Source organism: Pristis pectinata, chromosome 43 (assembly GCF_009764475.1).
Source record: "Pristis pectinata isolate sPriPec2 chromosome 43, sPriPec2.1.pri, whole genome shotgun sequence".
Lineage (NCBI taxonomy): Eukaryota > Metazoa > Chordata > Chondrichthyes > Rhinopristiformes > Pristidae > Pristis > Pristis pectinata.
In genome coordinates, this window is record NC_067446.1 from 2,326,842 (window position 1) to 2,350,441 (window position 23,600).

The 23,600-nt window shown below is 56.5% G+C and overlaps 2 protein-coding genes across 7 annotated transcripts in view; one reads left to right on the forward strand and one right to left on the reverse strand.

Moving 5' to 3' along the window:
* Positions 1–16,065, forward strand: ftsj1 (FtsJ RNA 2'-O-methyltransferase 1). Of its 3 annotated transcripts, none has more exons than XM_052009109.1 (11): positions 1–137; positions 2,155–2,288; positions 3,185–3,254; positions 5,515–5,617; positions 9,278–9,356; positions 9,954–10,006; positions 10,986–11,039; positions 11,206–11,308; positions 13,137–13,220; positions 13,957–14,060; positions 15,433–16,065. In XM_052009109.1, exons 2-11 carry the CDS (start codon positions 2,168–2,170, stop codon positions 15,652–15,654), a joined length of 993 nt encoding a protein of 330 aa, XP_051865069.1. In that variant the 5' UTR covers positions 1–137; positions 2,155–2,167; the 3' UTR covers positions 15,655–16,065. The 3 variants fall into 3 exon arrangements, with proteins under 3 accessions (XP_051865069.1, XP_051865068.1, XP_051865070.1); XM_052009108.1 differs by having other exon boundaries at positions 12–180; XM_052009110.1 differs by having other exon boundaries at positions 12–132.
* The window catches only part of wdr13 (WD repeat domain 13), a 17,241-nt gene continuing 9,198 nt past the window's right edge, over positions 15,558–23,600 (reverse strand). For 3 of the 4 annotated variants that reach the window (XM_052009090.1, XM_052009089.1, XM_052009088.1), the window contains exons 4-10: positions 22,959–23,068; positions 21,948–22,078; positions 18,544–18,855; positions 17,438–17,614; positions 16,979–17,120; positions 16,762–16,880; positions 15,791–16,622 (exon numbers count right to left, since the gene is read on the reverse strand). In XM_052009090.1, coding sequence (XP_051865050.1) covers positions 16,438–16,622; positions 16,762–16,880; positions 16,979–17,120; positions 17,438–17,614; positions 18,544–18,855; positions 21,948–22,078; positions 22,959–23,068 — 1,176 coding nt within the window. In that variant the 3' untranslated portion in view covers positions 15,791–16,437. Of the gene's footprint in view, positions 15,699–15,790; positions 16,623–16,761; positions 16,881–16,978; positions 17,121–17,437; positions 17,615–18,543; positions 18,856–21,947; positions 22,079–22,958; positions 23,069–23,600 lie in introns of those variants that run through there. The other variant, XM_052009091.1, reaches the window with a different exon arrangement.

Here is a 23,600-nt window from a genome sequence, read left to right on the forward strand (position 1 = left end):
GCGGTACTGCAGCCCGAAAAGCTCGGGCCGGGAGTTGATCGAAAGCCGAACGACGATTAAACGCAACGTGTCGCCGACCGGAGGCCCCGGCCTCAGCCCCAGTCCCAGCCCCAGCCCCAGCCCCAGTCCCAGGCACGGTCTGGACAGCTGCCTCGTGGGGTCCTTCAGTGGTGGCGGGAGGCAAGATGGCGGCGGGAGGGGAGAGGAGGGAGGAGGGAGGAGGGAGGAGGGAGGAGGGAGGAGGGGGGAGAGGGGGGGAGAGGGGGGGAGAGGAGGGAGGAGGGGGGGGAGAGGGGGAGGGGAGGGGGGGGAGAGGTGGAGGGGAGGGGGGGGAGAGGGGGGGAGAGGAGGGAGGAGGGGGGAGGGAGGAGGGGAGAGGAGGGGAGAGGAGGGGAGAGGAGGGAGGAGGGGAGAGGAGGGGAGAGGGGGGAGAGAGGGAGGGAGGGAGAGGGAGGGAGAGGGGGAGGGGAGGGGAGAGGGGGAGGGGAGGGGGGGAGGGGGGGGAGAGGGGGAGGGGAGGGGGGGAGAGGGGGGGGAGAGGAGGGAGGAGGGAGGAGGGAGGAGGGGGGAGAGAGGGAGGGAGGGAGAGGGAGGGAGAGGGGGAGGGGAGGGGAGGGGGGGAGAGGGGGAGGGGAGGGGGGGAGAGGGGGAGGGGGGGAGGAGGGAGGGGGGAGGGGGGGAGGAGGGAGGGGGAGGGGGGAGGGGGGAGGAGGGAGGGGGGGAGGAGGGGGAGGAGGGAGGGGGAGTGGGGGAGGAGGGAGGGGGAGGGGGGGAGGAGGGGGAGGGGAGGGGAGGGGGGGAGGGAGAGGGGGAGGGGGGGAGGGAGAGGGGGGAGGGGGGGAGGAGGGGGAGGGGAGGGGAGGGGGGGAGGGAGAGGGGGGAGGGGGGGAGGGAGAGGGGGGAGGGGGGGAGGGAGAGGGGGGAGGGGGGGAGGGAGGGAGGGGGGAGGGGAGAGGGGGGAGGGGGAGGGAGGGGGGGGAGAGGGGGGGGAGGAGGGAGGGAGGGGGGGGGGGGAGGAGGGAGGGAGGGGGGGGGAGGGAGGGAGGGGGGGGAGAGGGAGGGAGGGGGAGAGGGAGGGGGGAGAGGGGGGGAGAGGAGGGAGGGAGGGAGGGGGAGAGGGAGGGGGGAGGGAGGGGAGGGAGGGGGGAGGGAGGGGAGGGAGGGAGGGGAGAGGAAGGGGGGAGGGAGGAGAGGGGGGGGAGGGAGGGGAGGGAGGGAGGGGAGAGGAAGGGGAGAGGGGAGGGAGAGAGGGGAGGGAGAGAGGGGAAGGGGAGAGGGGAGGGAGAGGAAGGGGAGAGGGGAGGGAGAGAGGGGAAGGGGAGAGGGGAAGGGGAGAGGGGAGGGAAGGAAGGAGAGTGGAGGGAGGAGAGGGAGGGAGGAAGGGGAGAGGGGAGGGAGGGAAGGAGAGGGGAGGGACGAGAGGAAGGGGAGAGGAGGGAGGATGAGAGAAGGGTGAGTGGGAGAGGGGAGGGAACGGAGGGGCAGGGAGGAGAGGGAAGAGGTGGGGGGAGGAGAGTGAGAGAAGGAGGTTGAGGAACAGTGGAGGGGGAGATGGAAGGAGTGAGGGGGAGATACAGAGAACAACAATGTTGTGCCGACATTTTATCCTGCTCTAAGATCTATCTAACCCTTGCCGCCCACATAGGCCCCCATTTCTCTGTCATTCATGTGTCTAAGAGTCTCTTAAATGTCCCTAATGTATCTGCCCCCACCACCTCTGCCGGCAGTGCGTTCCACGCACCCACCACTCTCTGTGTAAAAAAACTTACCCCTGACACCTTCCTCCAATCACCTTAATATTATGTCCCCCTCGTGTTAGCCATTGTCACCCTGGGAAAAAGTCTTTGACTGTCCACTCGATCTATGCCTCTTATCGTCTTGTACACCTCCAAGAGGGAGATGGAGACAGAGGGAGGGCCAGTTGTGGAGGGGGAGGCCGGGTTTTGAGGGAAAGAAGGTGAAGTGAGAGTCAAAAGAGAGAGGGCAGAAGCTCCCACAATCCGTCAGTGGGATTCGGTTCCGGGCAAGCGGTGTGGTCTGATGGGGTGGCTTCCAAACGGCAGACCTGTGGGGCTGTGTGTGGGGTGGGTGACACCGAGGGGAACGACTGTAGCCGCCCTCCTGTCTGACCCAAGCCCTCCTCATGTCTTTCAGCTGACGACCGGCAATGGGGCGCTCCTCCAAGGACAAGCGAGACATTTACTACCGTATCGCCAAGCAGGAAGGCTGGCGGGCTCGCAGTGCCTTCAAACTCCTGCAGCTCGACGAAGAGTATGCTCTCTTTGAAGGTAGGATCCACCTCACTCTTCAGCTGTTTCCCTCTCCACAGACACCGCCTGACCTGCTGAGACTTTCCCGGGATTTTCTGCTTTTATTTCAGATTTCCAGCAGTTCTTATATTTCTTTACTGTTTAGGTTTATTATTTATTTGTAAATTTAGTAAATTATTTAGAAAATTATTAAATGTAGTAAATTATTTAGTAAATTAGTAGATTTTCTATTTACTAATCTTTACTATTTCTTTACTATTTATATTTGTTTAGTATCTTTACTATTAGTATCTCTACTATTTTTTCATTCTCTCATATTCTCCTGCCGTTGCTTACTGGGGACCCATGAATCCCCGAATCCAGACCTCGAGGCGTACAGCACAGGAGCTGCCTCTGATGTCCCTTTTAAATCTCTCGCCTCTGATGTTAAACCTACCCCCTCTTGTTTTTAGCCATACCCTGGGGGAAAAAGACTACATGCTTTCACCCTGTCTATGCCCCTCGTGATCTTGTTCACGTCATCAGCTCACCCCTCACAGCCTTGAGCCATAAACTCAAGCCTACCACCCTTTCTGAACAAGAGAACAACATTAGATATCGTCCAGTTCTCACCTACCTCACCCATGGCTAACTAAAGATACAAAATCTCCATCAGAACCCCAGCAATCTCCTCCCTCACTTCCCTTATTATCCGGCGAGGGTGGATAACTCGAGTGTGGTGCCTCCCCTTGTCGAATGCTCCCCTAACGTTCCTGGTTGAGCCAGTGCCACACAGACACCAGGAGTGTATGCAGGAAGACTTCGTGGTTTCACTCTGCGAGTTCATCGCTGTTTGAAATTGTGGGTCAGAATTACTAACTGATCACCTCCCCCCTCCCTCCCCCCCCAATGCTTTTCTCTCCCCCCATTCACAGGAGTCTGCAAGGCGGTGGATCTGTGTGCTGCCCCGGGCAGCTGGAGTCAAGTCCTGAGCCGTAAACTCAAGTAAGTTTTCTTCCAAGTATTGAATGATACAGCTCAGGAACAGGCCCCTCAGCCCACCATGTCGTGCCAAACTAATTAACCGCCCAACTAAACTAATCCCTTCTGCCTGCACAATGTCCACATCCCTCCACTCCCCATACCCATATCTGAGAACCTCTATCGTATCTGCCTCCACCACCACCCCTGGCAGGACATTCCAGGCACCCACTGCCCTCTGTGTAGAAAAACCTGCCCCGCACATCTCCCTTGAACTTGCCCCCATCTCACCTTAAATGCACGCCCGCTAGTCATAGTCGTGCAGCACGGAAACAGGCCCTTCAGCCCAACTTTTCCACGCTGACCAAGATTCCCATCCAAGCGAGTCCCATTTGGCCCGGAACCTTTCCTACCCATGTACCTATCCCGAGTGTTTTTTAAATGCTGTTATTGTACCTGCCTCAACCACTTCCTCTGACAGCTTGTTCCAAACATGCACCACCCTCTGTGTGAAGAAGTTACCCCCCCCACCCCCCCACTTGGTCCCTTTTAAATCTTTCCCCTCTCACCTTAAACCTCTGCCTCGAGGGGCCTTTAATGAGCATGAATTGGATACTGAACCTCGTCACCAAAGGTAAACCAGAGAACCAAGTCCCAATCCCACCAGAGCTGCTGTGGTGGGATTGGAATTTGGTTCTCTGGATTACCAGTCCTTCCCCCACGCCCAAAATTTGTAGACATTTCCACCCTGGAAATAGACACTGGCTGTCTACTCTGTCTGTGCCTCTCATAATCTGATAAACCTCTATCAGGTCTCCCCTCAGCCACCACCGCTCCAGAGAAAACATCCTTAGTTTGTCCGACCTCTCCTCGTAGCTCATGCTCTCCAATCCAGGCAGCATCCTGGTGACCCTCTTCCGCACCCTCTCCAAAGCCCCCACGTCCTTCCTGTAACAGGGTGGCCAGAATTGAATGCAGTACTCCAGATGCGGCCTAACAAGTTTTATAAAGTTGTAGAACGAACTCACTGCCTCGACTAATGAAGGCAAGCGCGCCGTACACCTTCATTCCCACCTGATCAACTTGTGCAGCCTCTTTCAGAGGACCTCAAGATCCCTCTGTACAGCAACACTTAAGGGTCCTGCCATTAACAGTGTGCTGTCCCTTTACATTTGATCTCCCAAAATCCAATGCCTCACACTTGGCCGGATTATGTAATCCTTCCCCATATCAGGAAGGATATGGAGGCTTCGGAGAGGGTACAGGAGAGGTTCACCAGGACGCTGCCTGGATTAGAGGGCATGAGCTACAAGGAGAGGTCGGACAGACTTGGGTTGTTTTCTCTGGAGCGGCGGAGGTTGAGGGGAGACTTGATGGAGGTTTGTAAAATTATGGGGAGTATAGATAGGGTAGACAGAATCTTATTCCCAGGGTAGAGGTATAAAGTGCTAGAGGGCATGCATTTAAGGTGAGAGGGGGAAAGTTTAAAGGAGATGTGTGGGGTAGGTTTATTTTACACCGAGATTGGTGGGTGCCGGGAACGGGCTGCCAGGGGGGCTTGCTGGAAGCAGATACGATGGTGGTGTTTAAGGGGCTGTTACGTAGCCACTTGAATGTGCAGGGAATAGAGGGATATGGGTCTTGTTCAGGGAGAAGGGACACGAGACTGCAAAAGCTGGAATCTGGAGTTAAAATAACAAACCACTGGAGGGACCCAGTGGGTCAGGCAGCACCTGTGGAGGGAAATGGACGGTCAACGTTTCGGATCGAGACCATCTTTCAGAGCTGAGGCGGGCGGTGGAGCAAGAGCCGGCAGGCAGTAAGGTGGATCCAGGTGAGGAGCAGGTGACAGACAGGTAGAGGAGGGGAGAGTAGAAAGAGCGACCGAGGCTGGGAGGTGAGGTGGAGTATGGATAAGTGGTGGTTGGTCAGCGCAGACACAATTTCTGTGCTGTGACTCAAAGTGTGAGTGAATTACGGCTTCACCTGGAAGGAGAGTATGTGGGGCCCCTGGGTGGTGGGACGGGGTCGCATCTCTTGCAGTGGTGTGAGAAAGGGAATCCGAAGCAAGTATATATTTTCTATGTCAACGTCACGCTGCAGCGGCTGGCCACTGGGTGGCGCTGTAGTCGTGGGCGCTGGCCACCAGGTGGCAGTGTCGGCCAGAATTTCCACCACCCCCTCGACCAGCGACAGGCAAACCCCCACGGGGAAACATCCGAGGTTTTCCGCCGAGCCCCACCCCAAGCTTGACCACAGCTCTCTTTTTCTTTCTTGCCCGTAGAAGGAAGAATGGGGATGGTCCGGATAGCAAGATCGTTGCCGTGGATCTCCAGGCAATGGCACCCCTCCCTGGCGTCATCCAGATCCAGGGAGACATCACCAAGGTAACGTTCCAGAGTCGCTCCGTCCCCCCGATGCCCAGTGTTCACTTTCCATCCTGGTATTTAACAGTTTCTGGACTCTGCACGACAGGAAGGATGTGGCAGCAACAGGGCGACTGCGGAAGAGATTCACCAGGATGTTGCCGGGAAAGTGGGGGGGGGGGAGGTAGCTACAAGGAGAGATGGGATAGGTTGGGTTTATTGTATTGGTTTATTATTGTCACTTGTGCTGAGGTCCAGTGAAACACTTGTCTTGCAAACCGATGGTACAGGTCAATTCATTACACAGTGCGGTTACATTGGGTTAGTACAGAGTGCATTGAGGTAGTACAGGTAAAAACAATAACAGTACAGAGTAAAGTGTCACAGCTACAGAGAAAGTGCAGGGCAATAAGGTGCAAGGTCACAACAAGGTAGATCGTGAGGTCAGAGTCCATCTCATGGTATAAGGGAACCGTTCAATAGTCTTATCACAGTGGGGTAGAAGCTGTCCTTGAGCCTGGTGGTACGTGCCCTCAGGCTCCTGTATCTTCTACCCAATGGGACAGGAGAGAAGAGAGAATGACCCGGGTGGGTGGGGTCTTTGATTATGCCAGCTGCTTCACCAAGACAGCGAGAGGTAAAGACAGAGTCCAAGGAGGGGAGGCTGGTGTCCGTGACGCGCTGGGCTGTGTCCACAACTCTGCAGTTTCTTGCGGTCCTGGGCAGAGCAGTTGCCGTACCAAGCCATGATGCATCCAGATAGGATGGTTTCTGTGGTGCATCGATAAAAATTGGTGAGGGTCGATGGGGTCATGCCAAGTTTCTTTAGCCTTCTGAGGAAGTAGAGGTGCTGGTGAGCTTTCTTGGCCGTGGCATTTACGTGGTTGGACCAGGACAGGCTGTTGATGATGTTCACTCCCAGGAACTTGAAGCTGTCAGCCCTCTCGACCTCAGCACTGTTGATGTAAACAGGAGCATGTGCACTGCCCCCTTTCCTGAAGTCAATGACCAAATGTGTGTTCCTGCTCATTACCCACCCGCCTCTGTCTCCCAGCTCCTCCCCCTCTCCCTCTCGTATGCTAAAAGATGAACTCCTGTCAATCTACCTCGTCACGGCCTTGCACCCTATTGTCTGCTGCACAATGATGATCTTTGAGTCCTCCCTGGCCACAGGAGTGGTAGAGGAGGATGGCAAACGTTGTTCAAAGAAGGTAATGGGGATAATCCCGGGAATTATAGACCAGTGAGTCTTACATCAGCGGTGGGCAAACTATTGGAGTGGATTCTTAGGGACAGGATTTACGAGCATTTGGAGAAGCATAGTCTTATTAGGGATAGTCAACATGGCTCTGTGAAGGGCAGATTGAGGAAGTGACAAGACAGATTGATGAGGGTAGTGCGGTGGATGTGGTGTATATGGATTTTAGCAAGGCGTTTGACAAGGTTCCTCAGGGTAGGCTCATTCAGAAAGTCATGAGGTATGGGATCCATGGAAAATTGGCTGTGTGTGGATTCGGACTTAGCTTGCACACAAAAGGGTGGTTGTAGAAGGGGAGTATTCGACCTGGAGGTCAGTGACTAGTGGTGTTCCGCAGGGATCTGTTCTGGGACCCCTGCTCTCTGATTTTTTTTATATAAATGACTTGGATGAGGAAGTGGAGGGGTGGGCTGGTAAGTTTGCAGATGGTTGGTGGTGTAGTAGATGATGCAGAAGGTGGTCATAGGTCGCAACGGGATTTAGGATGCAGAGCTGGGCGGAGAAGTGGCAGATGGAGTTCGATCCAGAGAAGTGTGAAGTGATACACTTTGAAAGAACGAACTTGAAGGCAGAGTACATGGTTAATGGCAGGAGGAACAGAGAGATCTTGGAGTCCAAGTAGTTGCCACACAAGTTGATAGGGTGGTTTAGAAGGCTTATGGTCATTGGCCAGGGGATTGAGTTCAAGAGCCGAGAGGTAATGTTGCAGCTCTAAAAGACCCTGGTTAGACCACATCTGGAGTATTGTGTTCGGTTCTGGTTGCCTCGTTATAGGAAGGATGTGGAAGCTTTGGAGAGGGTGCAGAGGAGATTTACCAGGATGCTGCCTGGGTTGGAGAGCATGTCTTACAAGGATAGGTTGAGCAAGCTGGGGCTTTTCTCTTTGGAGTGACAGAGGATGAGACGAGACTTGATAGAGGTGTACATGATGGGAGGCATAGACAGAGTGGACAGCCGGCATCTTTTCCCCGGGGTGGCAGTGGCCGATACCAGAGGCCATCTGTTTAAGGTGAGTGGAAGAAAGTTCGGGGGAGATGTCAGAGGGCGGTTTTTTTACACAGAGAGTGGTGGGTGCCTGGAACGCGCTGCCGGGGGTGATGGCAGAGGCTGATACAATAGGATCATTTAAGAGACTATTAGATTGGCACATGGATGAAAGAAAAATAGAGGGTTACGGGAGGTGAAGTGGAGAGAGGGATAGATCCTGTTTTCCTTTTGTACTGTGTCATTGTACTGACGTACAATGTACAGACACCAGCCTCCCCTCCACGGACTCTGTCTTTACCTCTCGCTGCCTTGGTGAAGCAGCCGGCACAATCAAAGACCCCACCCACCCGGGTCATTCTCTCTCCTCTCCCATCGGGTAGAAGATACAGGAGCCTGAGGGCACGTACCACCAGGCTCAAGGGCAGCTTCTACCCCACTGTGATAAGACTATTGAACGGTTCCCTTATACAATGAGACGGACTCTGACCTCACGATCTACCTTGTTGTGACCTTGCACCTTATTGCGCTGCACTTTCTCTGTAGCTGTGACACTTTACTCTGCACTGTTATTGTTTTTACCTGTACTACCTCAATGCACTCTGTACTAACCCAATGTAACTGCACTGTGTAATGAATTGACCTGTACCATCGGTTTGTAAGACAAAGTTATCACTGTACCTCAGTACAAGTGACATTAATAAACTATTACCAATGTAGGGAAAGATCTGTGTTGATGGAACACAGACTAAAGCTTTTCACTGCATCTTAGTAATTGGTTTATTATTGTCACACGTACCGAGATACAGTGGACAGCTTTTGTTTGCGTGCCATCCGGGTACAGTGAGGTAGTACAAAATGGATTAAAAAAACAATGTTAGCGTCACAGAGGAAGTGCAGAGCAGGCAGACAAAGTTCAAGGGCCACGACGAGGTAGATCTTCGTCATACAAGAGGTCCGTTCAAGACTCGGTGGGATCGAGGCTGTCCGTAAGCCTGGGTACAATGACAGCGTTTAAAAGACAGGAACAGGGATAGGGAAGGTTTAAAGCAGTACAGGCCGATGTTCGACCCGAAACGCCGACTGTCCATTTCCCTCCGCGTACGCTGCCTGACCCGCTGAGTTCTTCCAGCTTTTTTTGCGTCTTGCTCCAGATTCCAGCGTCTGTGGTCTCCGGAGTCTCGGACTCCGGGAGTTGGGTCATTCATTGCCTGGGGAGCTCCTGTACTCCCCGGGATCACCACCCAGTGACTGCTGCTAGCAACTGTATGGGGGAGAGGGGAGATCTGCTCTGCAGAGCCACCTGGTGGCCAACACCTGCAACTGCGCTGTGACGTTGACATATGAAAAACTAATTCTGCTCCACAGACCCTCTCAGCGGTCAGTAATGCGTAGATTCTGATAATGAATGAAATACCACGGCTGCTCGTTCCTTGTAGGTCTCGACTGCCCAGGAAATCATTCGGCATTTTGAGGGAGAGGCTGCGGACCTGGTGGTGTGTGATGGAGCCCCAGATGGTACGTTTCCAGGCCTCTGACAACAGTGACTGCTCAGTCCTTACTGGGGCGGTTCCCAATGCGCAGAGTGGGTGTGCAGTGAGATTGTAGCAGGACTTCATGGTGAATTGGCTGTCCCATTTGTGTGTCTCTCTCCCTCTCCCACTCACAAAATGCGCTGTCTCTGCCCGCCCTGGGAGTGTGTGACGGGACGGTGCGGAGGGAGCTTCACCCTGTGTCTGACCCCGGGAGTGTGTGACGGGACGGTGCGGAGGGAGCTTCACCCTGTGTCTGACCCCGGGAGTGTGTGACGGGACGGTGCGGAGGGAGCTTCACCCTGTGTCTGACCCCGGGAGTGTGTGACGGGACGGTGCGGAGGGAGCTTCACCCTGTGTCTGACCCCGGGAGTGTGTGACGGGACGGTGCGGAGGGAGCTTCACCCTGTGTCTGACCCCGGGAGTGTGTGACGGGACGGTGCGGAGGGAGCTTCACCCTGTGTCTGACCCCGGGAGTGTGTGACGGGACGGTGTGGAGGGAGCTTCACCCTGTGTCTGACGGGACGGTGTGGAGCTGTTGCTGAGCTGCCTGACCTTGAGCATCAACCTCTTTCTGTTGCAGTAACCGGTCTTCACGATATTGACGAATACATTCAGGCTCAGCTCCTCCTTGCCGTGAGTCCGGGTCCTGGCATTTAACAGTTGTTTGTGTGGTGACAGTCCTGATGTGCAAGGATCTTCAGCCAAGTGGATTTGGGATTCTCCACGGATAAACTCGGGAGGGTTTGAAACTGCCCCGGGAAAACAGTGGACTTCTAAATTGGTTTGCAGAAATGCAAAATGTCCTTCTAGACTGGAGGAATAGTGAGCAGTTGTCTTGGTTTATGGAAATAATGAGTAAACCATTTTAGTTAATGAATATATCAGGCAATTATCTTGGATTCATGTCAAAGTTGAGTTTATTGTCATATGCATGAGTCCATGTGTGCACAGGTGCAGTGAAAAATTTACCTGCAGCAGCATCACAGGCACAGAGCATCAGATAAGCAGCATTCACAAGAAAAACATTAACAAGAAAGAATACGATTAGAACAATAAGTTCATTGTAGTCCAGAGTGGTCCCGGTTTTGCTATACTGAGGCAGTGATTAGGGTTGTACACGTTAGTTCAAGAACCGAATGGTTGAAGGGAAGTAGCTGTTCCTGAACCTGGTGGTGTGGGGACTTCAGGCTTCTGTATCTCCTGCCCGACGGGAGCTGCGAGAAGACGGCACTGCCCAGACGGTGGGGATCTTTGATGGTGGACATTGCCTTCTTGAGGCGGCGCCTCCTGTAGATACCACCGAGGGTGGGGAGGGACGTGCCCGTGATGTATTGGGCTGAGTCCACGACTCTCTGCAGCTTCTGGAACGAATACGTTCCAGCGCATTCGAATTGCCGTCCCAGACCGCGACGCAACCGGTCGGGAGACTTTCAGCGGTCCATCAGATTAGGTTAACTGGCAACCATTTCAAGTGGAGGGAGTGGAAAGAGACGATCTTGGGATTAGGGGAACGAAGGTCACTCAATATTAAACTAAATACTAACCTCACTTTGGGCAAATCGTCGTGGTATCCTCAGGTTGGCTTCTCTCTCATCTTTTGCCCTTTCCCCAGGCTTTAAACATCACCACCCACGTGCTGAAGCCCGGAGGGACCTTTGTTGCAAAGGTAAGCATCCTCACTGACCTGCCCGCGGCGCGGTGCTCCTTCCTCGCTGCCTGGAGCTCCTCTCCACCCCTCCTGCGGCGCGGCGCTCCCTCCTCGCCGCCCCTCCCACAGCTCCCACTCCCCATTCCTCACCCTCTGCTTTGCTCCCCACCCCCACCCCCAACAGATCTTCCGGGGGAAGGATGTGACGCTCCTGTACTCTCAGCTCTGCCTCTTCTTCTCCGACGTCACCTGCGCGAAACCTCGGAGCAGCCGGAATTCCAGCATTGGTGAGAGCCGGGATTCCTTCAAGGGTCGCCTGGAGCGTAGCCGCCCCCGCGCAGTGACTGCCACGTGTGGCTCTTTTTGTCCTGCTGGGATATCTGGTACTCCCCCAAGGACCCAGTGGGGGTGAGGGTGGGGTTCCAGTAACCCCCGACCCGCCCCCCCTCCCCCCCCCAAAATTTGGCCAAGTTTTGCCCCTCCTGGGTGTGGTTTAACTCAGCCTCATTTCCCTGCCTTCTCTCCCATATTCTTCCTTTATCCAGAAATCTATGCACCTCTTGGGGTGTGGGGGGGGAGCGTTCTGAGTATTCCCATTTCCCGAGCATTCCTGAGCAGCCCCATTTGCCTGCGTTTGGCCCATTATCCCTTTTCTGATCCGTGCACTTGTCCAGATTCCTTTTCGGTGTTGGCAATGTACCTGCCTCACCCACCTCCTCTGGCAGTTCGTTCCGTATACAGACCACCCTCTGGGTGAAGAAGTTGCCCCTCGTGTCCCTGTTAAATCTCTTTCCCCCCTCACCTTCAACCTGTGCCCTCTAGTTCTTGATTCCCCAACCCTGGGGAGAAAGACTGTGTGCATTCCCCTATCTGTGCCCCTTGTGATTTTATACACCTCTGTAAGGTCACCCCTCAGTCTCCTACGCTCCAATGGAAAAAAGTCCCAACCTGTCCAACCTCTGTCCATAACTCAGTCCCTTGAGTCCCGGCAACATCCTTGTAAATCTCCCTCTCTTCCCAGCTCAGTGGCGTCTTTCCTACGGCAGGGTGACCAAAACTGAACACAATACTCCAAATGCGGCCTCACCAACGTGTTGTACAACTGCAACATAACGTCCCAACTCCTGTACTCAGTGCCCTGACGGATGAAGGCGAGCATGCCAAACGCCTTCTTCACCACCCTGTCTACCTGTGACGGAACTTTGATCTCTTGTTTTTCTAAACTCCGGGGAGGAGAGGCATGCTTTACTCCCTCCCCCCCTCATAGGACACCCCCAGGATTCCATCGGGTGACCCTTTGCTGCACTGCCTCTGTGAGTAGTCCGCCCTTGGGTCGAGAGAGCAGACCTGTCCACTGTGCCGTCTCCCAGGGTCCCTGTACAATTGCGGTCAGTATTCCCGGCTCCCGCAGAAAAACTCTCTCGAAATACAGGCTGGCGCACCCACGGCCCTCCTGATCGCTTGCTTGCGCTGCATGTTGGCCTTCAGTATAAGGACACCCTAGTCCTGGGGGACATCAACACTACCCTATCTCGCGCCATTTAACAAATCCTCTGTTTTTGCTGTTCTGTCCACCGGAGAGAAGTGTGAGCAGACATCGTTCCACATCAGACGCCACCCGAGAGAAGCAAATGGCCTTCACCGGGCAACTCGATGGGCCTGCTGTACAGCGGCAGGAAGTGGACTTCCGGCCCATCGAGCCTGTGCTACATTGGGAACGGGTGGGGTAGGGGGGAGACTATTCAACTGCGGCAGTTGAGGTCAAAGAGGGTGTAGGGACAAGGGCAACGGAGGGAGCGAGTCTTAATGTGGGGAGGTGGGACCAACGGGGGTGAGGGTCAGCTGAGCTTCGGAGCTTGGAGAGCGGGCTGGGGGGGGGTGTCAGAGGGTACGTAGGGGGGTCAGGAAAGGAGTGGACGGGAGGGGCTTAGGGAAGGGGAGGTTTGAAGGGGGTCGGGAAAGGATGGGAGGGGTCCAGAGAGGTCTGAGACACAGATAATTTGGAGGTAACACGGACAGGGTGTGGAACATCAGGGTCTAATGTTTGGACTGGGGGGGGGGGGGCGCGGTTTCTCCCCCCACCGTTGCCAACTCCTGTTTCCGATCTCTCCACAGAAGCGTTTGTGGTGTGCCGTGGTTACTCACCGCCTGAGGGCTACGTGCCGAATATGTCCAACCCGCTCCTGGACCACTGCTACGGTAGGGAGGGGTGGTGAGGGGAAGTGGGGGAGCACCACACCATGGGAGGGGCAACACTCCACTGACAGGCAACAAGGTGGAGGAGACAGTGTACCGCGTGTACGCAGAGTGCGCGAGGTCAACAGCCCTTCTTCGCCTATCTGAGGGGGGGCTGCTGCTCAAGTTCCGGCTGCACTTCAGCCCAACGCTGCTGATCTACGGTCACCCGGTGCGGCGGGTCGTTCGGGGGACGTCCCGAGGGGTCTTCTCCTGGGCCCGGCCAAACTGGCCGTCCACGGGTCCTGGCAGCTGAGGGTACCGGCCGGTCCGCCTGCCTGCCCGTCTTCCGGGCTCACAACCGCGTGCGGGTGCCCTCGGAGAAGCAGTGCGCGGTGTCCGTGGGCACCCTGGTTGAGGTCCACGCTCGGTGGCCCCCTCGGGGGATCGTGTGTGTCGTGGACAGTGAGAACGCGATTCTTCTCTGGAGTGTTGTGTGTGCGTTCAGCGGTGTGTTAGCGTTATTGCTGTAGTTACGTAGTTTGCATAGTTTTTCTTCTACTTTCTGTATTAGTTGCAGAAGTTTGACACTTGATGTCCTTTTGTGGTGCTTTTAGAAAATAAACATTTGTATTATAAGCAAAAAGGGGCGTCACTCCCCTGCATTAAGCACTGGAGGTTGTGGGGATAGTGAGCCCAGGCACAATGCGTTGAAGAACATTATTCAGTCTGTCCTTTCTCCCTTTCTTTCTCTCTGCAGATGTGGACTTCAACCAGCTGGAGGGTCCCAACAGGATCATCGTGCCCTTCCTGGCCTGTGGCGACCTCAGTGCCTACGACTCCGACAAGACCTACCCGCTGCAGGTAGGAGCAGTCAGTGGCTGCCGCCTTCTGGAGTTCACCACTCCCTCGGGTCCCAGGGCAGGGGGGCAAGCAGTGTAACGACAACACTCCCTTCCGGGCGAGGGGTCTCGACCGTCCATTTCCCTCCACGGATGCTGCCCAACTGCCTGAGTTCCTCCATAGTTTGCTGTCCTTTGCAAACAAACCACTACCTGGTGCTGTTGTCGTTGTCATCGAGGACTTCTGTTGGATTCTTGTGTTGGTTTATTATTGTCACTTGTACCGAGGTCCAGTGAAAAGCTTGTCTTACAAACCGATGGTACAGGTCAATTCATTTACACAGTGCAGTTACATTGAGATAGTACAGAGTGCATTGATGTAGTACAGGTAAAAACAATAACATAACAGAGTAAAGTGTCACAGCTACAGAGAAAGTGCAGTGCAATAAGGTGCAAGGCCACAACAAAGTAGATCGTGAGGTCAGAGTCCGTCTCATTGTATAAGGGAACCGTTCGATAGTCTTATCACAGTGGGGTAGAAGCTGTCCTTAAGCCTGGTGGTACGTGCCCTCAGGCTCCTGTATCTTCTACCCGATGGGAGAGGAGAGAAGAGAGAATGCCCTGAGTGGGTGGGGTCTTTGATTATGCCGGCTGCTTCACCAAGGCAGCGAGAGGTAAAGACCAAGGAGGGGAGGCTGGTGTCCGTGACGCACTGGGCTGTGTCCACAAATCTCTGCAGTGTATGAGATCTTGCACTTGGGTGAGAGGAATCCAACAACAGACTGTGATCTAGGCGGGACCCTTTCCCACGTTGATGTGCAGAGGGACTTTGGGGTCCAAGTCCACAGCTCCCTGAAAGTGGCCGCTCAAGTTGATAGAGTGGTAAAGGCGATGTATGGCACATAGTGGGCAGGCAGAGGGACTAGGAATTGGTTTATTATTGTCACCTGTACCGAGGTCCAGTGAAAAACTTGTCTTGTAAACCGATGGTACAGGTCAATTCATTACACAGTGCAGTTACATTGAGTTAGTACAGAGTGCACTGATGTAGTACAGGTAAAAACAATAACAGTACAGAGTAAAGTGTCACAGATACAGAGAAAGTGCAGTGCTTTATTAATGTCACTTGTACCAAGATGGGGGGGGGGGGGGGGGGTGCGCGGGGGAGTCATCTACTTCACGCAGGGTCTCTGGGATTTTGTTTACCTGGAGGGTGCATCATTGGGAGTAGTTAAGACGGAGGGAGAGAATTTCGAGGGTTGTGGGGAATGGAGGTGTATCAGCCACCATGGTATTGTACTGCCCTCCGCCCGGTTGGGAAGGGTTCACGGTTTCGCTGGCATCCCCTGAAGTCACCCTCTGTGCTTTTCTTCTCCATCCCCACCCCCCGGCAGCTGGAGCCCGACCAGGAATACGCCTACACTCCCCCCACCCAGCCTCCCATCCGACCCCCCTACCAGGAGGCCTGCTACCTCAAGAAGAACAACCTGCTGGCCACCCACCGGGCCCCGGTTCCCGCTCCGTCCGCCGACGCCTCCTCCCCACCTCCGGAATGCACCGCGGCGTTGGAGAGTCTGTGCCTGACGGAGGGAGCCACAGTGGACGGCCAGCCTTGAAGGATTGCCTCGGCGCACACTTGGAAACCAGACCGTGAGGCTAACTGTGGGGAGAGGGGAAGGGCTGTAATCCCACATCCACAGAGAGAGAAGCGAGGGGAGGGGGAGAAAGAAGAGTTTGATGGGGGGAAAAACGTTTGCGATGCATAATTTAATGTTTATTAAATACCAAGCAGAGTGGTGAACACCTTCACACGTATTTTTACAATGAGCACAGCATCTCAAAGACGGAGTTTCCTTCCCTTCCCTGGTTCCTGACCTGCCGACCAACAACCTGCTGGTGAAATGGGAGGATCTGGGAGACGGGGGGTTGCAGACGGCGCCCTGGGCCCTCTCAGTGACCGCCGTTCCACAGCAGGCGCCTCTAAGTGTCCGCAAAGTCTTCCGTTAAATTAAAAAGTGCTGCGGAAACGCAACGTGGTGGACGTGATTCATTCCACGTTTCCCCGCCGCTGCTACTCCCCCCAGGAAGTTGGGGGGGGTAATCTTCGCAGCTATTTACCCACGGGCAAAAGGGCAAGGTGGGGGGGGGGGGGCAGCTCCTCCTTTGCTGAGCTGTGAAATCTCATTCTGCCCCCATCTCCCTGCTGCTCCCCCTCTCCCCGTTGCCACTCAGGGAAAAGGGGAGGTAGATTCCCCCGAGGTTTTGGGGGGGGGGGGGGAGCAGAAGGGACACACTCACCCGACCACAGAGAGGTCCGGGAGGGAGAGCACGGTGCGGCAGGGAGACGCAGCTGCTGCAGAGGGCGCAGCGGTCCGCAGCTTGCGGTGGGGGCCTCACCGCTACTTCTGCTCCCGCCTCCAGATGATGACCATGCCCTTGGCGTCGCTGGAGGCCAGCAGACTCTCGTCGCAGTTGAAGCTGACGTCCAGTACGGCGGCGCTGTGGCCCTGCAGCTTGTTGACAATCGCCCGGGTGGCCCGTTCCACGTCAAAGAAGTAGACGCACATGTCCTCGCTGCCGGTGACTGGGGGGGAAAGAGAGGGGGAGAGAGAGTCAGGGGAACCGCTCGGTGCTTCTCAGTGGGTCAGACACAGGGGGAAGCTCCCTCTCCGGTTGTCCCCCCCTCTCCCATTTCCCAGCCCAGAGGGGGACGGATGACTTACCAACGCAGGCTCCCTGGCGGAAGCTCATGAGGGGGCAGAAGATGCTCCTGACGGGGTTGGAGCTGTGCTGGATCTCGAAGGTCCGCTTCAGCTGCAGTGTGCCCTCGTTGTCGACCACCCTGGGGGGAGAGGAGAGTGAGACGCCCGCAGGAGGGGAGGGGGACGGTCCCCCCAGGTGCCCTCAGACCCCACATCTCCCCCCACCCCACAGCCTCACCTGTAGAGCAGTAGCTTGTTGATGCAGGCGTTGACTAGCAGGGAGGGGTCCCGTGCCTCGCGACTGATCCAGGAGCGGGCGGAGATGCTGGTGATGGGGCTGCCCTCGTTCACCACCAGCCGCTTGGCTTTGGTCAGCTTGCCTGTGTGGGGGGGGGGGGGGGGGGGAGTGAGAGGGCAGTCAGAGGGAGGGGACCCTCCACACCCACCCAACCCTGTCCCCTTCTGACAAAGGCACCCCTCCACTGGCTGCCTGTAACCGCTCCACCACCCACACCTCCCCCCACCCCCTCCCCTCCCACCCCAATCTCCTCTCCATCCACCCTCCCTCACACAACCCCTCCTCCTCTCCCTCCCCCACATGCCCCCTCCTCCCCCACACACCCCCTCCTCCAATCCTCCTCAACCCTGCCAGACCCCCACCCCCCTGCCATGCAGAGGACAATCCCAGCCCCCGTACCTGTGGCCATGTCGAAGAGGAAGGAGAAGATGCTGCCGCGGTCGTCGCCTGCCCACAGGATGCGGCCCGGAGCATCGAAGGAGAGGGAGAGCACCCTCCCGGTCAGCTTGCTGGAGCCCCCCTTCACCTTCTTACCTGTCGAGATGTTCATCACATGGACGTTCTGCTTACTGTTGCCTACCTGTGGCTCACAGGGCAACGGGGGGGGGGGGGGGGGGGGGGGGGTAAAAGGCAGAGACAGAGAGAAGCCACCATCAGTCTGATTCACGGTGTGTCCCACCCCTGTACCCTGAGGTCCCTCAGTACTCCCCACTATTCACGGTGCGTGTCCTACCCCTGTACACCGAGGTTCCTCTGTCCCTCAGTACTCCCCACCACTCACGGTGCATGTCCTACCCCTGTACACCGAGGTTCCTCTGTCCCTCAGTACTCCCCACCACTCACGGTGCATGTCCTACCCCTGTACACCGAGGTTCCTCTGTCCCTCAGTACTCCCCACCACTCACGGTGCATGTCCTACCCCTGTACACCGAGGTTCCTCTGTCCCTCAGTACTCCCCACCACTCACGGTGCATGTCCTACCCCTGTACACCGAGGTTCCTCTGTCCCTCAGTACTCCCCACCACTCACGGTGCATGTCCTACCCCTGTATACCGAGGTTCCTCTGTCCCTCAGTACTCCCCACCACTCACGGTGCATGTCCTACCCCTGTATACCGAGGTTCCTCTGTCCCTCAGTACTCCCCACCACTCACGGTGCATGTCCTACCCCTGTATACCGAGGTTCCTCTGTCCCTCAGTACTCCCCACCACTCACGGTGCATGTCCTACCCCTGTATACCGAGGTTCCTCAGTACTCCCTGGGGCTCAACAGTTACGGAGGTAAACGTACTGATTAGCTCAGCCTTGATCAAGGTGAATGGCGGGCCAGGCTTGAGGGGTCTGGTGAGTTCCTCCTGCTGTGACCCACAGGGCTTGGGACCCAGTGCGGGTAGGTAGGGGGTGGGCGCCTGTCATCTCGTGGACGATACTGTCAGCTCCCCTTTGTTGGAGGAGCGCTAACACCGTGGAGGTTGTGGTCCCAGACCCGCGGATTCTCCCCCACACCTACCACTGTCAGGTTGTTGTTCATGGGCTGGAAGGTGCAGCAGAGCAGCTCAGAACCGTCGGGGTCGAGGATCTCGCGGATGCACTTGCCGTCCTCGGTGGCCCAGATGCGCATGGTGGCGTCGAGGGAGGTGGTGACGATGATGTCGTTGGAGAGGGACCAGGCGAAGTCGGTCACCCCGCGGGAATGGCCCTTCAGGGCCCGTAGCACGGCCGGGGGGCTGGGCACCAGCTGGAAGATGGAGACCGTGCCGTCCAGCGAGCAGCAGGCCAGCCGGTTGCGGTCGTCGTTGGCGAACTGCACCTTGGGGACTGTGGGCAGGAGGGGGAGAGATCCATGTACAGTCACAGTGACACAGGCCCTTCAGCCCATCTAGTCTGTGCTGACCCAGGTGCCCACCCAACCAGTCCCAGTTTCCTGTGTTCGGCCCCTATCCCTCTCCCTGCCCCGCCGTGTACCTAGCCAAGTGCTTCTTCAATTCTACTGTTGTACCTGCCTCGCCCACTTCCTCTGGCAGCTCGTTCCATCTACTCACCATGTGAAGTTGCCGCCCCTCAGGTCCCTGCTGAATCTTTCCCCTCTCGCCCTAAATCTATGCCCTCCCCAGTTTTTGACTCCCCTACCTTGGGGAGTTACCATCTACCTTATTATAGAAGCATAAAATCTACAGTGCAATTCAGGCCCTTCGGCCCACAAAGCTGTGCCTAACATGTCCCTACCTTAGAAATTACTAGGCTTACCCATAGCCCTCTATTTTTCTCAGCTCCATGTACCTATCCAAAAGTCTCTTCAAAGACCCTATCGTATCCGCCTCCACCACCGTTGCCGGCAGCCCATTCCCCGCACTCACCACTCTCTGAGTGAAAAACTTACCCCTGACATCTCCTCTGTACCTACTCCCCAGCACCTTAAACCTGTGTCCTCTTGTGGCCACCATTTCAGCCCTGAGGAAAAGCCTCTGACTATCCACCCGATCAATGCCTCTCATCATCTTATACGCCTCTCATCATCTTATACACCTCTATCAGATCCCCCCTCATCCTCCGTCGCTCCAAGGAGAAAAGACCGAGTTCCCTCAACCTGTTCTCATAAGGCATGCTCCCCAATCCAGGCAGCATCCTTGTAAATCTCCTCTGCACCCTCTCTATGGCTTCCACATCCTTCCTGTAGTGAGGTGACCAGAACTGAGCACAGTACTCCAAGTGGGGTCTGACCAGGGTCCTATACAGCTGCAACATTACCTCTTTGCTCCTAAATTCAATTCCCCGATCGATGAAGGACAATACACCATATGCCTTCCTAACCACAGAGTCAACCCGTGCAGCTGCTTTGAGTGTCCTATGGACTCGGGCCCCAAGATCCCTCTGATCCTCTACACTGCCAAGATGCCCCTCATGATTTTATAAACCTCCATAAGGTCGCCCCTCATTCTCCTACGTCCAAGGAATAAAGACCTAACCTGGCCAGCTCACCCCGTAACTCATGCCCTCTGGTCCTGGCAACATCATCGTAGAATCTTCTCTGCACTCTTTCCAGTTTAACCAGGTCTTTCCTGTAACAGGGAGACCAAAACTGTACACAGTGCTCCAAGTGCGGCCTCACCAACGACTTATACAGCTGCAACGTAATGTGCCAACTCCTGTACTCAGTGCCCTGACTGAAGGCCAGCGTGCCGAACATCTTTATCACCAGCCTGTCTACCTGCGACGCCGCTTTCAATGAACTATCCACTTGTACTCCTGGGTCCCTCTGTTGCGTTACACTCCCTAGTCCCCTACCAGTCACAGTACAAGTCCTACGCTGGTTTGACTTTCCACAATGCATCACCTCACACTTCTTCACTACCAACAACACCTCCTGATTTTGTGTCATCCGCAAACTTACTGATCAGGCCTTGTGCATTTACATCCAAATCGTTCACATAAAGTATAAATAACAGGGGTCCCAACACCGACCCCTGAGGCACACCATTCAGAGAAACCGCCTTCAACCACCACCCTCCGCTTCCAACCTCCAAGCCAATTTTGAATCCACCTAACTAGCTCCCCCTGGATTCCATGGGACCTTGTCAAAGGCCTTGCTAAAGTCCAAACAGACAACATCCCCAGCCCTCCCCTCATCTACCTCTTTGGTTACCTCTTCAAAAGGTTCATTGAGCACGACTTCCCACGCACAAAGCCATCAGACTCTGACCAGATGCTGGTAGATCCTTTCCCTCAGGATTCCCTCCGGTAACTTCCCCAGCACTGACGTCAGGCTGACCGGCCTGCAGTTCCCTGGCCCGTCCTTGCTCCCCTTCTTAAACAACGGAAGGACATTAGCCACCTTCCTGTCTTCAGGAACTTCACCAGTGGCTGACAATGAAGCAAAAATCTCCTCGAGGGCCTCTGCACTTTCTCCTCCCGCCTCCCACAAAGTCCTAGGGTGCACTCCATCAGGCCCTAGGGATTTATCCACATTAATCTCTCCTCCCTGGTAATACGAATGTTCTCCAAAACATCTCCACCAGTTTCCCTTGTCTCTTGAGCAACCATGATTTTCCCCCCTGGGGGAAAGCTCGGTCTGGTCACGGTGTGGGGGCGGAGAGCTGGGTCGCAGGGCGGGGGAGGGGTGAGGATGGGGACCAAGCCAGTAACCCCCTCCCACACCTCTCCCCTCGTTTCCCACCCCCTCGTTCCTACTGCCCCTTCATTCAGGCACGGCAGCGCAGCCAGTGGGTGGGTGATGGTCGGGAAGAGCGAGGTTACCTGTTTCTGTGCTCTACAACTCCATATATATAAACTTACAAGAGCCACGTGGGGTACTGTGTGCAGTTGTGGTCGCCCCCCCCCCCCCCCCCCCCCCCCCGTTACAGGAAGGATGTGGGGGCTTTGGAGAGGTTCACCAGGATGTTGCCTGGATTAGAGAGCACTAGCTACGGGGAGAGGTTGGACAAACTTGTTTTCTCTGGAGCGGCAGAGGCTGAGGGGAGTTTATAAAATCAAACCTGATAGAGGTTTATAAAGTTACAAGAGATATGGCGCAGTAGTGCAGCGGTTAGCGTAACGCTATCACAGCGCCAGTGACCCAGGTTCAATCCCGGCCGCTGCCTGTGAAGAGTTTGTGCGTTCTCCCCGTGTCTGCGTGGGTCTCCTCCGGGTGCTCCGGTTTCCTCCCACATTCCGGGTTAGGGAGCTGTGGGCGTGCTATGTTGGTGCCGGAAGCGTGGCGACACTTGCGGGCTGCCCCCAGAACACTCTACGCAGAAGATGCATTCCACTGTGTGTTTCCATGAACATGTGGCTAATAAAGATATCTCGTTGCCCTTGTGGCAAACCCCTCATTCCTCAATCACCACCTCACATTCTCCCTCCATTTTCCCACCCCTCGTTCCCCACAATCCCCTCCCCTCCCCCCCACTCACCGGCCTCGTCCACGTGCTGGTCGAAGATGTGGTACATGCCAGCGAAGGCGTAGTTCTCACTCAGGGTGGTGTCGCCGGCCATGGCACGGCTCGCCTCTGCTGCGGAGGTGGGCACCAGGCTGCCTGGAGACCTGGGGTGGGGTGGGGGAGAGAACCGCGGTCACACCCTGTCCTGCCCGTACCTTGGTCGCCCAGGAAACGCGGCATGGCAGGATCCAACCAACACCCAGCTGACCACGCCCTCCCTGGTATCCCGCGCACTTACCACGGGGGGAATGGCGGGGGGGAGATGAACAGGACCCCTCCCCATCGGTCCACCCCCTTCCCAAGCTCCGCCCCCCACCCCAATGACTCCGCCCCTTCAGCCCCATCCCTGGCCCTGCCCTTCCCAGCCCCGCCCCTTCCGCTAGCCCCGCCCACACCTCCCCTCCCACCCTGGCTCCACCCACATCCTCATCAACCCTTGCCCCTGCCTTCGGATCCACCTCCCTGCCCCCATACCCCACTCCCCATCAGCTCCACCCTTTCCCCAGCCCCAATCCCTCCCTCAAACCCTGTGCTCTTTGTCTCTCTGCCCCAACCCCCAGCCACCCAGGGAGCTCTCCAGCCCCGTCAGCCAGTTGCTCCCCAGCACGTCCCATCCACCCACCCATCCGAATTCCTCTGCCCAGTCACACTCACAGAGCGGTCTCGCCTTTCCCCTGTAACCCACCCTCCTCCCAAAACACTCCCGCCGGATCCTCCCCCTCACTGGGGGTGGCGGGGGGGGGGGGGTGCGATTAACCCACCGACCCCTCGCGCTCGTTGGGACGTGGGAGGGAACCGGAGCCCCCGGGGGGGAGGGGTCACAGGGAGAATGTGCAGACTCCACACAGCGCCAGAGGTCGGGATCGAACCCAGGGGTCTCTGGCGCTGTGAGGTAGCGGCCCCACCTGCCACACACGCGCGCTCTGGTCTGCGCTCCGTCGCTCGGGAAAACGCGAGCAGCCCGCCCTGCAGCCGCGGACTCACTTCTCCTCGTACACCACGCGGTTCATCTGGGCCTGGAGTTGGTAGGAGCCCCGGCTGACGGAACGCCTGTGGCCCCTGGAGCCCTGGGCACGCAGCTCGTCGTCGAAATCCTGTGGGGGGGGGGGGGGGGGGTGGAGAGACACGGTGAGGGGGGAGAAGGCTTGAGCGAGCCGTCACCATACAGTGGGGAAGAAGCGCAAAACGACCGCGTGTGGCATTGTTCAGGCACTGTTCTGCCCACTCAGCCGATGCTAGCCCCCTGCTGGGGAATCTCCAGTAGTCCTGTGCCTCTGTCCGCCACCCCCACCCTTCCCCTGGGGCCCTGCCGATCATTCCTTGCACTGCCCCCCTATCGAAAGTCCTGGTCGACTAATTCCAACCACCACCTCCTACCCACACCCCCCTGCCCACCCCACCCCCACCGGAATAAACAGTCCAAGGGCTTGCTCGCTCTCTCTCTCTCTCTCAAAATCCCCGTCAGCAGCCCCCTCCCCGGCACCCACCACATCTCCTCCTGCCGGGAAGGGGACTGCCGTCGTCTGTGGGGACACCCCTTCGCCCCTCCGCCTCCCTGGGGGCAGGGTGGGAGGACGGCGGTGTGGCCGGGGTCTCCGGCCTCCCCCCATCTCCCCGCGGGCGGTT

Coding starts and splice junctions, on each gene's coding strand:
- ftsj1 (XM_052009109.1), top strand. CDS start 2,168: ATGGGGCGCTCCTCCAAGGACAAGCGAGACATTTACTACCGTATCGCC. Junction 3,255..5,514: donor GTCCTGAGCCGTAAACTCAA/GTAAGTTTTCTT, acceptor TCTTGCCCGTAG/AAGGAAGAATGGGGATGGTC. Junction 14,061..15,432: donor ACAAGACCTACCCGCTGCAG/GTAGGAGCAGTC, acceptor ACCCCCCGGCAG/CTGGAGCCCGACCAGGAATA.